This window comes from Chiloscyllium plagiosum, unplaced genomic scaffold (assembly GCF_037043375.1).
Source record: "Chiloscyllium plagiosum isolate Xiang-an unplaced genomic scaffold, Cpla_swu_hap1 HiC_scaffold_6, whole genome shotgun sequence".
NCBI lineage: Eukaryota > Metazoa > Chordata > Chondrichthyes > Orectolobiformes > Hemiscylliidae > Chiloscyllium > Chiloscyllium plagiosum.
Window position 1 is genome coordinate 19,984,966 of NW_028270144.1, and position 14,934 is coordinate 19,999,899.

At 42.1% G+C, this 14,934-nt stretch overlaps 1 protein-coding gene across 13 annotated transcripts in view; it reads left to right on the plus strand.

The window, feature by feature from the left end:
* The window catches only part of LOC122550501 (dedicator of cytokinesis protein 9), a 339,837-nt gene that overhangs the window by 120,989 nt on the left and 203,914 nt on the right, over positions 1-14,934 (plus strand). For all 13 annotated transcript variants that reach the window (XM_087987930.1, XM_043691316.2, XM_087987937.1 and 10 more), the window contains exon 2: positions 4,268-4,384. In XM_087987930.1, the coding sequence (XP_087844056.1) occupies positions 4,268-4,384 (117 nt within the window). The remainder of the gene's footprint in view (positions 1-4,267; positions 4,385-14,934) is intronic.

Sequence of the window (14,934 nt, forward strand, 5' to 3'; positions counted from 1 at the left end):
TGCCTGTGTTCACATTGATGCCTACATCTCCACGGTGCATGGTGTCATTTAGTGAAGGCCATAAGTACATTAGTATGTGCATACGTGGATTGATGTTTTACATTAGCAACCCATTATAATTGAACATTGTTTTGTGACCTGATTTATTTGGGTCGCTTCAGATTCGCTGGAATTTCTGTAAATGCTTTGATACTCTCACTTCAATCAAGAATTACTTCTTGAAGCTAAGAAGTGTTTCAGGTAAAATTCCTCGAAATGAAATGCAGAGACGTACATTTCTTTTAACTTTGTAATTGATATTCTGCTAATGAAATTGCACAAACCACAGTCTCATAAACCAGCTTTACAAAAATCCATAACTCCTGAAAGCAGAGTTTTGCAAGAAGGCTCATGTCATCGGCTAATTTGAGGCATTCTGGCTCCCCCACATTCCATTTTACATTGAAAACATGTCTTGCAAGATTGCCCAGATTTTCTGTTCAGGAAAGGTACATCATTAATAAACATGCAGACACAACATTGTGTGAATGTATTGATTGTGCAGAAAGTGTATTTTAATTGGCATAATCTCAAATTAAAACAGCTCTTTACTTTGCAATAGTTAGATGTACTTCCTTTCAATGACTTATTTGAAATGAATCAGGAACATTCGCTGTCGACGCTGGAACATATGAGTACTCAATGCACATTTCAGAATAGCTTTAAATCTGATTACTGTGAAAATTATTTCAAGGTTTTGAGAGAGACGGTTGTCATTCTTGTCCAGACTAATAGCTGGATTCTTCACCAGAATAATTGTTCAGATTTGTAAAATGCGAAATCCTGAATTATTTGTGATAATTTTAATAATTTGTAAAGCCTGTTGTAATTTGGCTATGTTTCAGCTTTTGTTCTGAGCGAGGGGGTAATTTATAAATGGAGGTGCCTGAGTCAGAAATAGGAAATGAAGCACCCAAATTTCGAGACACCCATACCCATGACCATAATGATGATTTTACCATGTGGTATTTTTGAAGTTAACAAGTGTTTATCCAATTAAAATGTATTTGTAAACAGTTCCTTTAACCCTGTTGATGCCTGCTTCTGTAATGAATTTAGAGACAAAAACCTGCACATGTTGGAATCCAAAGTAGACAAATAGGGGGCTGGAAGAACACAGCAAGCCAGGCAGCATGAGGAGGTGAAGAGTTCAATGTTTTGGGTACAACACTTCTTCGGGAATGCAGGTAGGGGTAGGGGGAGCTGCAGATAAAGGGGAGGGGGGGAAGAAGGGCTATGGGTGGGGAAGGGGGTGGAGTGGTGGGGTTAGTGATAGGTGAACACAGGTGGTGGGTACAACCTGGTTGGTCAATGGGAGGAATGAATCCGGTTGAAAGCTGGAAGGAAGGGTTGGATAGCAGGGATAGAGGGAGGAGGCGGGGCTGGAAAGGGAATTGGGGAATGGGTAGGAAGGTTATTTGAAATTGGAGAGCTCAATGTTGAGCCCTCTGTGTTGTAGGCTGCCCAGGCGGAAGATTAGGTGTTGTTCCTCCAATTTGCAGCCTTGATTCACTGTGGCAATGGAGGAGGCCGAGGATGGCATTGTCAGAAAGGGAGTGGGAAGGGGAATTGAAATGGGCAGTGAGCCGGAGATCAGGCTGGCCCGTACGGGCCTGGCTGAGATGCTCGGTGAAACATTCCCTTAGTTTATGTTTGGTCTCACCGAGGTAGAGAAGAATTTGACTGTTTTGTGAGTGGCGATGACCTACAAGGTGTACTGCAGAAATTCACCAAAGATCCTCAGACAGCACCTACCAAATCCACAACCACTTGCATCTAGAAAGACAAGGGCAGCAGCTACATGGGAACACCACTACCTGCAAGTTCCCCTCCAAGCCACTCATCATCCTGAGTTGGAAATATATCGTCCTTCCTTCACTATTTTAACACTGGGCCGAAATCTTGGAATTCACTCCCTGAGGGCATTGTGAGTCAACCCACAGCAGGTGGATTGCAGCGGTTCAAGAGGGCAGTTCACCACCGTCTTCTCAGGGGCAACTAGGGATGGGCAATAAATGCTGGCCAGCCAGCGACACCCACATCCCACAAATGAAAAAAAAACAAATCCCAGAGCACTGAGGCGTACCATTCAAACAGCTGGCCTTGGCAGCTGGACTGCCCGTCTCTGAGCTCTTTATGTGAGGCAGTAGTCTAGCTTCAGTTAACCCCCTGCTCCACGCAAGCACCTTCTCCTGAGGTGGCACTGCCAAACCTGAAAATGTTCTTAATTCCACTAATGAAAATCCTGCTCATCGTGTCTAAGTCTGCCTTTATCACATCGTGTGTGTTCTGCCTGAAGATTGATGTTTGGCTCGTAGTCATCTTTCCTCCTCTCCCAGTCTTTGCAATTGGCAAAAAAAGACATTCAGTTTTCATCCCAACGATCATTAATGTTCTCTTCCTTGTTTTCTTTGAAATATTCCCTTCTTAACATTTCCTACTCAGACTCTGTTCCTAATTACCCGCTGCAGAATTCTTTAATCATTCATTCCCCATTGTCACCATTTTTACATTTTCTGTCCAACTGATTCTTTCCATTCTGTTAAAATTTGCTATAACAGATGGAAATGCACATTAGGTAATTTTAAAGAATGCTCTTATTTAAGAAATAGGAAATAACAGAAAAATATCTTTGGAGGATGAATTGGAGGAAATTTCATCCAAAATCAGTCATTCAAGATGGTGGCTGACACGACCTTCATGAATACATTTTGGAATCGGCAACAAATGCTGACCTTGCCGCAACCCATGAAAGATTTTTTAAAAAAATAAAACTGCTTTGAGGACATGTTTTAGGAACTATCAGTTTGGAAAAGGAAAACTCAAGTTTGTTTTTTTTTGCCAGTAAAACAAACACAGATGATTTGCTTGGTTCAGTGTTAATTTGATTTAATGAGTTTTTTTAAAATATGGGTCAGTCGTGGCACGAGGGTTACATTCTGACCTCTGAATCTTAAGCTTTTTGGTACAGGTCCCAGTCTGGAATTTGCGTGAAACCCAAGCCTGACACGCCAGTGTAGTGCTGAGGGAGATGTAAAAGCTAACCCTGCTCTGATCTGTCAGGTCAAAATAAAAGATCCTGTCTTCAAAAAAAATAAGGAAGCGAACATTAATGATTAAGAGGTACCCCAGACATCATGACCAATATTCATCCATCAACTAACATTGTCGAAACAAATCAGCTAGATATTCTCCCTCTTTTTTTTTTGTGGGAACTTGCTGTGTGCAAATAGGCTGCTGTGTTTCCAACATTTCAGCAGTATGACCCTTCCAAAAGGGTTTCATTGATTAAAATGTTTTGGGACAATCTGTGGTCTTGAAAGGATCTATATAATTTAATTGAACTGAATTTATTGTCATGTGTACCGAGGCACAGTGAAAAACTTTGTCTTGCGAGCAATACAGGCAGATCACAGAGTTAAATAGCATAGATAAGTAAATAATTGGTAAACAGCGGCAAAAACAAAAACACAGGTGTAAATAAAGCTTCCTAATGTAATTTGAATGTGGTACACCTATCCCTATGTTTCGGGGGCTTCATTATGTTAAAAGTTCTTGGTAAATGCGAACTGTTTGAAATTACAGTTGAAAAATACGTTTGATATTTGGACTTAATTTCCACAATCAGTTCTTCTGCTCCTTTTTTTTCTTTCGATGTAATGTTACATTGCTAAATTCAGCAGAGTAATATGCTAATTCCTTTTGCTATTATCCTGCACAGTCTAATTAAACGAGGCATTCGGTCAGCAGAAATGTGCCATTGGTATATTTCAAATAGTAATCTTGCCTAGACTTTTGGTAGTATCTAGGAGAAAGTGAGGACTGCAGATGCTGGAGCTCAGAACTGAAAAATGTGTTGCTGGAAAAGTGCAGCAGGTCAGGCAACATCCAAGGAGCAGGAGAATCAACGTTTCGGGCATAAGCCCTTCTTCAGGAAGAAGGGCTTATGCCCGAAACGTCAATTGTCCTGCTCCTTGGATGCTGCCTGACCTGCTGCACTTTTCCAGCAACACATTTTTCAGTTTTGGTAGTATCTGTGTGACAGTTTTTTTTGCTGATGGAATCCCCAGTGTTTGTTTTCCATCTAACTCAGAGTGAAATTGTGGCGTCTTTTCAGTGTTGACTAATAATTTAAAATGTTAGTTTTGAATATTAAGTAATCAACACTTGCTCAGTATGAGAATGTTAAAACCTGGAGCCTCAAACTGTCTTTGTGATTTCTTTCTAGGCGAAACCAAAGGACATTGAACCTATAGACTACGAGAATGTCTTATTACAGAAGAAAGCACAAATTATCAGTGATCCTTTGCGGGACATGCTGCTTTTCCCTAATGAAGATTTTCAGGTACTGTGAAGTTTAATGTTAGAGTAATAATGTTTCAAGTGGTTTTACATTTTGTTTGAACGGTACATTATGTTCAGTTCTGAGCAACACATGTTGGGGAGGATATACTACATGAATGATGCTGCTGCTAAAATGATTTAATTATCAGGGCATGGTAACCTAGACAGGACTCATACTGTCTTCTACAAAAGGTTAAAGGTTGATTTTTAAAGTACATATTTCATGGGACATGGGTGTCGCTTTCTAAGCTGGCATGTATTACCCAACTTGAATTGCCTGGCAAAAGATGGTGCATTTGTGTAAGGGATAAACCTGGGCAATTTTCCACATTGTTGGATAGATGCCAATGTTGTAGCTAGGAGCTCAGCTGGCTCCTGAGGTTTTCAGTCCCATTGGCAAAACAGTGACAGGGACCATAGCCTTTGCAGTATTCGTGCCCAGCTGTTTATCAGCGCCATTTAGAGGAAAGACAGGCAGCTGTGTTACTGGGGATTTCAAGACAAGGCTGAGGTGGATCAACCATTCAGCGCTTTTGGCTGAAGGTGGATGCAAATATTTCAGACTTGTCTTTTGCACTGGTGTGCTGGGCTGCCTTATCATTGAGGACAACTTGGAGCCACCTCTTCCTGCTAGCTATTTAATTCCCACCATTGTTCACATTTGGGCTACAGAACTTAGATCCAATCCTGCAATTCCTTTGTTGAAAGACAGTGTCTTTATTATGATTAAAAAGCAAGCTTCCACACTTTAACAAAATATCAGAATCTATATATATTCAAAGGAGAGTGTCATATTGCTGTATTATTCCAATATAATCTCAGAACTATACGTTCCCATATTTGTTTACGTAAGTATCCAGAGGGTCATGTTGCCCATTACTGCACTGTTTCAAATGAACAATGTATCAGTTCGCAGCACTTGATAATGATCTGATGATGCCCCACATTTGATATTTTTTAAGTGTGATTGAAAACCGCAAGGCATGACTCTGATTGAAAGATTGCAACCTATCCCTCTTCCTGAATTGGGACTGATGTACGATAACCAGTAGATGATTTGTTATTATTTCCAGCAGCCAAACCAAATAAGCAGAACTGTACTATGCACTGTCCCATTGCTTGAAAACTAATTTGGAGAGGTTTAGATAGCTATTGAGTGGAGTTTTTTTAAAATCAGTTTAATTATTTCCTTTTGGGGATGGTAAAAAGTTTCCAGACTCATTTGATCAAAGGAAAATGTAGCATTATTTAATGTTGTAAATTTCTTGGAATCAAACAAGAATACTAGGCTGCACCAGGAGATATTTCTTCAGCCAGTTTCCATGATATGTCTCTTTCCTCCTGCTGTTGGAAGTGTAGTCAAGTGTTGCCTTTTCCACTGAGCTGGGGAGTAGGTGAAAGGTTATGTCTAAAATCAGAGACCACTACTCAAATAAATCTGTCCACCTTGTTCTCTTTTTTGAATACCCAATGGGTAGCACACTTATTGTTTGGAACTTTATATGTCATGAGTGGATATTTGTTGATGTTATGCATGATTACTGTAACAATTTCATAAATGTCAGTACCTTGATCTTTCTAAAGCACTGACAATGTAATAGCACATTCCTAGGAGCTCTGTGGAATCATTAACGTTGAGCCACATAAGGTGACTTTGGTTAGGTCATCAAAGCTTAGTCAGAGGTAGGTTTTGAAGAGGAGAGATATTCAGAGACGTTTAGGAAGAGAATTCCAAAGTTCAAGGTTTTGGCATCTGAAGCGATGGCTGCCATTTTTAGAGCTGTTAAAATCAGGGAAGCACAATGAGGTCAGATAACTCAGAGGGTTGTGGGACACTGGAGAGATGGGGAGCGGTTTGAAAAAGAGGTTTAAAATTAGGAAATCTAGGTGTTAATTGGAATCCCTCTTAAGGTTGGCAAACTCTGGGATGGTGGGTGAGTGGTACTTGGCATGGGTTAAGAACTGGGCAGAAGAACTCTGGATGGCTACAAGTTCACAGCAGGTGGGAGGCTGGTGAGGAGTGTATCAATGCTAAAGGGTATTTGCAAGAAATTGCTTCAGACATAGTTTAAAAATGGGGCTGCTTTTATAATTTGTTTTCCTGAAACTGTGAAGCAATTTAAGTTTGTTTATGACAAAGACTTGGCGTGATGACAAGAAAACGTTGTTGCTGGCTTCTAACTCCATTTGTTTACATAACTTTTAATTTAAACTTTGTAAAAGAAAGGCCCTTTGGGGGAGATGATGTGCACTTAATGTGGTGAGCCCCTTGTTACAAATGTTTACTGGGGGGATGATAGTGCAACTCCTTTCAAACTCATCTGCTTGGGTGGGTCATTATTTAAAGCAGAAAATTATCCCATCAGAGAAGTTATCTGCCTTCACTCTTGCAAGATCCCATAGCACCATTTCCAAGAAGAGTAGACAAGTTTTTTTCTGGTACCCTCAGTGATATCTGTCCCTTAAACACCAACAAAAAACAAATGTTATCTGGTCCTTAACACATTGTCATTTGTTGAGAGCCTGCTGTCAGTTGGGATTCTGTTGATCGAAAACTTGCTAGCCTCTGAGCTCAAAGATTACGGATTCAATTCTAGGAGTTAAGGACCAAATTTCCAGATGACACTCTAATGCAGTACTGTGGGAGTACTGCCCCACTCAGAGGTGCTGTTTTCCATGTAAAGCATTGCATTGAGGCTCTATCTACCCTCGTGTGGTTGTAATTGATTCCAGAGATTATTCTTGTTGGTTTGGCCAGTATTTGTGCTTAAGTAACATTTCAAACAAACTCAGTTGGTCAATAGTACATTTATATTTATTATCGAATCATAGAATCCCTACAGTGTAGAAGCAGGCCATTCAGCCCATTGAGTCCACACCGACTGTCCGAAGAGCATCCCATCCAGACCCACTCCATCCTTTTCCTGTAATCCTGCTTTTCCTATGGCTAGCCCACCTAGCATATGCATCCCTGGACATTGTGGGGCAATTTAGCATGGTCAATCCTCCTAACCTGCACATCTTTGTTTATAGGAGCTTGCTGTGAGCAAATTGATTGGCACACATCCTGCATTGCAACAGTTGAAGTCTTTAAAAGTACTTGTGTTGTCTAATTAATATTTGAGGCACCCCATGGTCACAAAAGGTGCTTTGGAAATGACACTCTTACCAAATAATGAGAAGCACAAACTCCAACAACACCATCAAACACCTCCAACTTCTATAACTAAAAGGACAAGGGCAGCAGATACATGGGAGCACCACCCACCACCTACAAGTTTTCCTCTGAGTCACATGCCATCGTGGTTAGAATTAGACTGCTGTTACTTTACTGTCACTGTTGAAAATCCTGGAACTCTCTCCCTAACAGCACTGTGGCTGTACCTACATACCGAGGGACTGCAGCAGTTAGACTGCCAGCTCACTGCTACTTTTTCAAAGAAGGGAAGGAATGGCCAATACATAGTGCCCTTGCCGAAACATGTGGCGCTGGAAAAGCACAGCCGGTCAGTCAGCATCTGAGGAGCAGGAGAGTCAACCATTTCGCGCATAAGTCCTTCATCAGGAATGAGGGAGTAGCTCAAGGGGGCTGAGAGATAAATGGGTAAGGCTGAGGGGAAGGTAGTTGGGAATGTGATAGGTCGATGAAGGGTGGGGGTGATGGTGATAGGTCAGGGGGAGGGTGAAGCGGATAGGTGGGAAGGAAGATGGACAGGTAGGATCGTTCAGGAGGGCAGTGCTGAGTTGGAAGGTTGGACCTGGGATAAGGTGGGGAGAGGGGGAAATGAAGAGACTGATGAAATCTGGTATCCGTTGCTCTGGATGTGGTCTCGTCTACATTGGGGAGACAGGACACCAACTTGCGGAACGTTTCAAAGAACATCTCTGGGACACACGTAGAAAACAACCCCACTGCCCTGTGGCAGAACACTTTAGCACTCCCTCCCACTCTGCCAAGGACATGCAAGTTCTGGGCCTCCTCTACCGCAAAACTCTAGCCACATGACACCTAGAGGAAGAACACCTCATGATCCCCCTTTGGACCCTCCAACCACACAGGATCAATGTGGATTTCACCAGTTTCTTGAACTGACCCACCCCCCTCCTATTTACCTCTCGGCCCCCTTGGGCCACCCCCTCATTCCTGATGAAGGGCTTATGTCTGAAACGTCGACTCTCCTGCTCCTCGGATGCTGACTGACCGGCTGTGCTTTTCCAGTGCCACACTCTTCGACTCTGATCTCCAGCATCTACAGTCCTCACTTTTTCCATGGTGCCCTAGCCACCCAGCTCACAACCCATAAAATAATTTGGAAACAAAATCCAGTGCTTTATGCCGATGAATGTTCAGCATACTCTTGATAAGCTTTGAGAAGTAATTTCCCCTTACGCCAGATGCACATTTTCAAAGTCTACGCGAGAGGAAATTGTACTGGTTTAATGTTTATGTGTCACAGAAATGTTGAAATTGCACCTGGGAGCAGATCAGCTTGAAAAGGTTCAAGGACAAAGTCCTATATCCTTCCTTCACGTCAAGGAGCTGTTTTATCTTGCCAGAAGTTTTTTTTCTTTTGCTGCAGAACGGTTGGTTTTACAATATAAACCTGTATGTCATACTTCCTATCTCATTCAGAGGGAAGACATATGTCAAAAAGATAAAGCCCCAAGACTGATATTTGTTTTAGCTCTGAGTTGCCGGACAAGACTGCTCAGTATTCTCTTACTAACCCTAATCTTCTTGTTCTGGATTTGCATGAGTGAGTTGTGAAGGTTTTTTGGTGCTTTTTGTTGCTGTTGTGTCTCAAAGGGATGTTTGAAATTTTTTTCCTTTGCAAAACAGTGGTAACTGGCCAGTGAATTTATTCAAGGCTGGGTTAAATAGATAAACTTTTGATTAGCCAAGGGAGTCAAGGGTTATAGGAAACAGGCAGACAAGTGGAGTTAAAGCTACGGTTAGTGAATGGTAGAGCAGACTAAAGGAGTTGAAAGGCCTGTTACTCTCATCATAATAATTCTGATCACACTTGTTAAAATTGGACGAATCCAGGCTTCCCACTTACTCAGGATTGACCAACACGCTCCATCACCAATGCCTACCTTGTGAATTGTAGTTACTGCCGAGTACGTGGCTTTGATTTAACATCTTGTCTGAAAGATGGCCTCTCTGACCTTGTAGCATGGAAGTATAAGAACAGGAGGAAACCATATTGACTCTCAAACCTCTTCCTGCAGTTAATGAGATCAGAGCTATCTGCAACCTGATTCCATATATTCCTAGCCCACTTCATCTCATATCCCTTAATATGTTTGGATTGAAAAAACCAACTATCCATTCAAATGTAAGATTTGCAGTTTACCAGGAGTCAGAAGAAATTTTATTTTGAGGGCTATTCTTGAGATTTTCTTGATTTGATTTTTTTTATTTTTAACAGCATTATTGTTAAGTGGTGAAGTTATGTCATAACTTTCTGTATAGGTATTAATTATTTCTTTCAGGATTTCCTGTTTTAGATAGCAGATATCCCAAATGGAAAGACTAATATATAACCGCTCATTCCGTATCAAGTAACTATTAATCTGATCAAAGTGGAGTGCAAACGTGTCAGTGCTTTAATATCATGTCCTATTCTGCAACTGAATTCCTTTTTGGGAGCTGTTGTTGAGCTGCCCTCTCGAGTGGCTTGTCAGGCCATTTCAGAAAGTAGTTAAGAATAATCTCCATCCCTGTGGATCTGGAATTACATAGAGGCCAGACCAACGAAAGATAATTTCTTTAACTAAAAATCATGTGTATTTTTTTTGTGTTTAACTTTTGGGTCTCCTGCTCATTTATTCTGGTCTCTGGACTATAAGCTGTATAAGGTGAGCACTTTGTGACTGCTCCATGTCATGACTGAGCTCATATCAAATGTAAAAGCATCTTTGCACACTCGTGATTTCACTGCACCAAGTCATGTGTATTGGTATTTCAGTGCTATATCCCATATGGACCAAGTCTTCTTGAGTGCAGGCTGCTTTCATACTGAAAGCTTGAGTCAGCCTGAGGTGATCCTGGCATCAGTTACTGTACAAGGTGTCACACACACCTGAGCTGACAGCTGAGCAAGGTGTGGCGAGATATTCTGCAGGAGGGAGTCTTACTTCCTAGTAACTCCAATAGCAGTGTGGATCACATGGGTTTAAATCTATTCAAGAATGGAAAGTACTTTCCAACTTTAAAATCCTTGTAGATGCAAATGCACTGTTAGGAGTGATTCTGTTGGAGTTTAACCCTAATAGGTGCGAGTTGATGCACTTTGGAGGATGTAATTGGACCAGGGAGGACTCAGTGAATGGTAGGACACCAGGAAGCTAAGAGGAACAGAGATATCTTGTGGTGCTTGTCCATAGGTCCCTGGAGGTGGCAGGGCAGGTTTCTAGGGTAGTCAATGAAAGCATTCACGACTCCGTATGTTATTGGTCATGGCACAGATTACAAGAGCAGGGAGGTTGTTGTTGGAGCTGTACGAAACTTTGTTTAGGTGACAGCTGGAGTACTGTGTGCAATTCTGATCACCAGGCTATAGGAAGGATGGGATTGTACTGGGGGGCGGTGGGAGTGTAGAGGAGATTCACCAGGATGTTCCTTGGGATGGAGCATTTTAGCTGGATAAGTTTGGGTTTTCTTTTGAGCAGAGAAGGCTGACAGGAGAACATGACCGAGGTGTCTCAGACTGTAAGGGGCATGGACAAGATGGAAAGGAAATAACTGTTCCCCCAGTCGAACGGTTGGTAACAAGGAGTCATAATTTTAGGGTTAAAGTCAGGAGGTTTGGAGGGGATTTGTGGAAACATTTTTTTCACCTAGTTGGGGGAGGGAATCTGGGAAGTATTTCCTGGGAGGGCAGTAGAGGCAGGAAACCTTTAATCTTTAAAAAGAACAGGAATGCAATATCATAATATTCAAGGTCAAGGGCCAAGTGCTAGAAAGTGGGATTTGTGTAGATGGCTCTGCACAGACTTGATGGGCTGAAGGATCTCTTTGCTATCTAACTCTATGACCCGAAGCACCCTGACCAATAGATTCAGGGACACAAACATTTAACACAAAAACTAGAGGCCTTGGTAAATGGATGAACAAGATGAGTAGAGTGTGTGAAGTGAGAGAATCCCAGACTTTTTCAAGGCGGGGGGGGGGGCGGAGCGGATGCTGACAGTGTGGAGAGATTTTCCTGATGGGACTACGATGCATGGGGGGGGGGGGAGGTTTAATCACATGATCTTGGCCTTGATGGTAACGTCGCTGTCCTCCTTCCAGGCTCCAACTCAAACTCAGGTGACTGCCAACTCAGTGACGCCGCTGTTTACGCCATGTAGGTCATCCTTGTCCTTCCAATTCAATGATTTGTGGGGGGAGGGGCACATTTCCTGTCACGGGTCACCCCAGCACCCTCTGATCATGCAGACTTCTCCAGAGCTTCTGTGTGTTTTGCTTCCTGCATTTGACCCAGTTACAATTACAGTTTCAAGAAGGGAGTTCCAAACATCTCCTGCCCCCTGTGCAATTGGCTGAGAGTTAGCAACAAGTGGAGGAGGCACCGAACAGCAACATAGACCCATCAGGCCGAATGGTCTCCTTCTCTTGCAATAAATTTTATTTAGGCATCAGCCTGGATTTGGTGTTCACATCCTTGTAATGGGACTTGACCCTGCAAACCTCTGACACAGGAATGACTTGGATATTTATAACAGCTTTAATGCAGTAAAACTCCCCAAGGTGCTCAGGAGAAATGATCAAACTAAGTACTAACACCAAGCAACAGATATTTGGATAGGTGACTGAAAACTTTGTAAATTTTTAAGAAGTGTTTTAAAGGAAGAGGGAGGTGGTTAGCTGATGCAGCTAACATTGCAGGCACCCAGGGTAGAGTATAGAAATTGGGGAAAGCTCAAGAGATCAGAATTGGAAGAGATCGGAAATCTTGGAAGGTTGTGGAACTGGAAGAGATTTCAGAGAAAGGTAAGTGCCAGTTCTACGCAGAGTCTTGACTAAGAATTAGGGTAAAAGGAGTAATATTTTTACTTCAGTTACTGCTGAATTGTATGGCCATTCGCACTGATGTGCTTTGAGGGGCCTACGTCACTGACATGTTAGTTTAGGCTTTCACTTCACCATTTTGAATGAATTATTTTCCAAAGAAAGCCTAAGATCCAAATTCAATTGTGGAGAAAGTGAAGACTGCAGATGCCGAAGATCAGAGTCGAGAGTGAGGTGCTAGAAAAGCACAGCAGGTCAAGCAGCATCCGATGAGCAGGAGAATTGACGTTTCGGGCAAAAGGCTCTGGCCTGAAACATAGATTCTCCAGCTCCTCGGATGCTGTTGATCTGCTGTGCTTTTCCAGCACCCCTTTCTCGACCAAATTCAATGGTGTTGTGCATGCCGAGGATGAGAGATAAAGCCAAGGACTTTGGATGCTGGAAATGTGAAACAAAGACAGAAATAACTTGAGAAACCCAGCAGGTCTGGCAGCATCAGTGGAGAGAAGGCAGAGTTAACATTCCAGGTTCAGTTACCCTTCTTCAGAACTGATTATAGCTAGGAAAAGGTGATATATATACTGAAGACATATATTGAAGTTGGGGGTGGGAAGAGGAAGGAGTGAGCGGTAAGGGAGAGAATGATAGGAAGGTAAGGAAATTAACGATTGAATGCCAGGGAGAAAGGAAACCTGAGAATGGGGACCATACATAGCTGAAAATGGGTTGGCTATGCTGAAAGCAGTCCATGTGATGACAAGGCTGGAGGAAGGTAAAGGACAAGGAAGAAGGTTTTCTCTTACTGTGAGTTGAGTTCTTTGGAGCTGTCTTCCACAAAAGGTGGTGGAAGTAGACTCTTTAAATATATTTAAGGTAGGCAGATTCTTAATAAACAAGGAGGTGAATTATTATTGGGGGTAGCCAGAAATGTGGCATAATCAAATTAGTCATGAGCTTTGAATGGAGGAGCAGGTTTAAGGATTGAATAGCCTACCTGCTTCTAACTCATATGTTTGTGTGTTCATTGTAATTGCAGCATTGAAGTGGCACCTCCTTTTGCAGTGTGGTCACTTTTACAATGTAGGAAGTGTAGCAGCCAATTTGTACAAAGCAGAATCCCACAGACAGCAATGTGACAATAACTGGATCACTTTTTTTTGTGATGCTGATAACTATTAGCCAGAATAGCCTGTCTGTTGCTCTTTGATATAGTGGCGTGGGATCTTTACAGAGAAGGCAGTTGGACATTTTTAAAAAATACATTCATAGGATGAGGGCATTGCAGCTAGACCAGCATTTATTGCCCATCCCCAATTGCCCAGAGGGCAGTTAAGAGTCAACCACATTGCTGTGAGTCTGGAGTCACATAGTGAGACCAGGGAAAGATGGTGGTTTCATTCCCTAAAGGACATTAGTGAATCAGACGGCACTCAATTCATGGTCATCATTAGACTCTTGATTCAAGATTTACATTGAATTCAAATTCCACCACCTGCCGTGTTGGGACTTGAACCTGGGTCCCCAGAACATTACCTGGGTCTCTGGATTAACAGTCCAGTGATAATACCACTAGGCCATTGCTTCTCCTTAATACCTGAGTGACACCACCTCCGTCAGAGCAGGGCCCCCTCAGCATCACACTTAGTTTTCTGCTCTAGTTTCTCAAGTGAGACTTGAATAATCCACAACCTTATGATTCAGGGAAGCGAGAGCTGAGCTGAGCGATGACGTGATTTACTGATGAGGTGAATGATAAACTCAGTCCACAGGGGATTAAAGTGCTCATGTTATAGTGTGCTTTTTATGGTCTGATAATCTCCAAGGTTTGTGCGTGACAGCGATTGTATGCTTCATAGCCACTCCCTCAATTCAGAAACAAAGGGACCTTGTTAAAAATGTAGCTATTTTTAACTCCTATTTACTATGTCTGTCTAAATTCAAGAAATATGTCTGCGGAATTTCTCCATTTCATACGTTGTTTTTGTCAGTTGTAAACAGGCTTTTGAATAAAAAATATTGAAAGTCAGTCACTGGCACATAATCATGAACTGACTTTGATCTATCAAATCTTTTTCTTCTTTGGATGAAGTGATGTACTTTGTAATGAGGGACAAGGAGAGGCAATATCCTGTATAACAAAATGGCAGAACTTTAAAGCGGCTGCAGGAACAGGAGACTCTGTGTATACATAAATATTTGAAGGTGACAGAACAAACTCACAAATCTGTTTAAACTAGCATTCAGCGTCCTGGTCTTTATAAATAGAGAGTGAGGCCAAAAACAAGGAAGTGATGCTGCCACCTTTATAAAGCACCTCAGCTGATATTGTGTCCAATTTTAGACACCACACTTTAAGAAGGATGTCCAGGCTTTGAGAAAGACACAGAGGTAGTTTACTGGAACAGCACTAAAGGACTTCAGTTATGTAGAGACAGAAACAGAAATTGCTCGTAAGGCTCAGGAGGTCTGGCAGCATCTTTGGAGAGAAAGCAGAGTTAATATTTCAGTTTCAGTGACCCTTACTCAGAACCGTT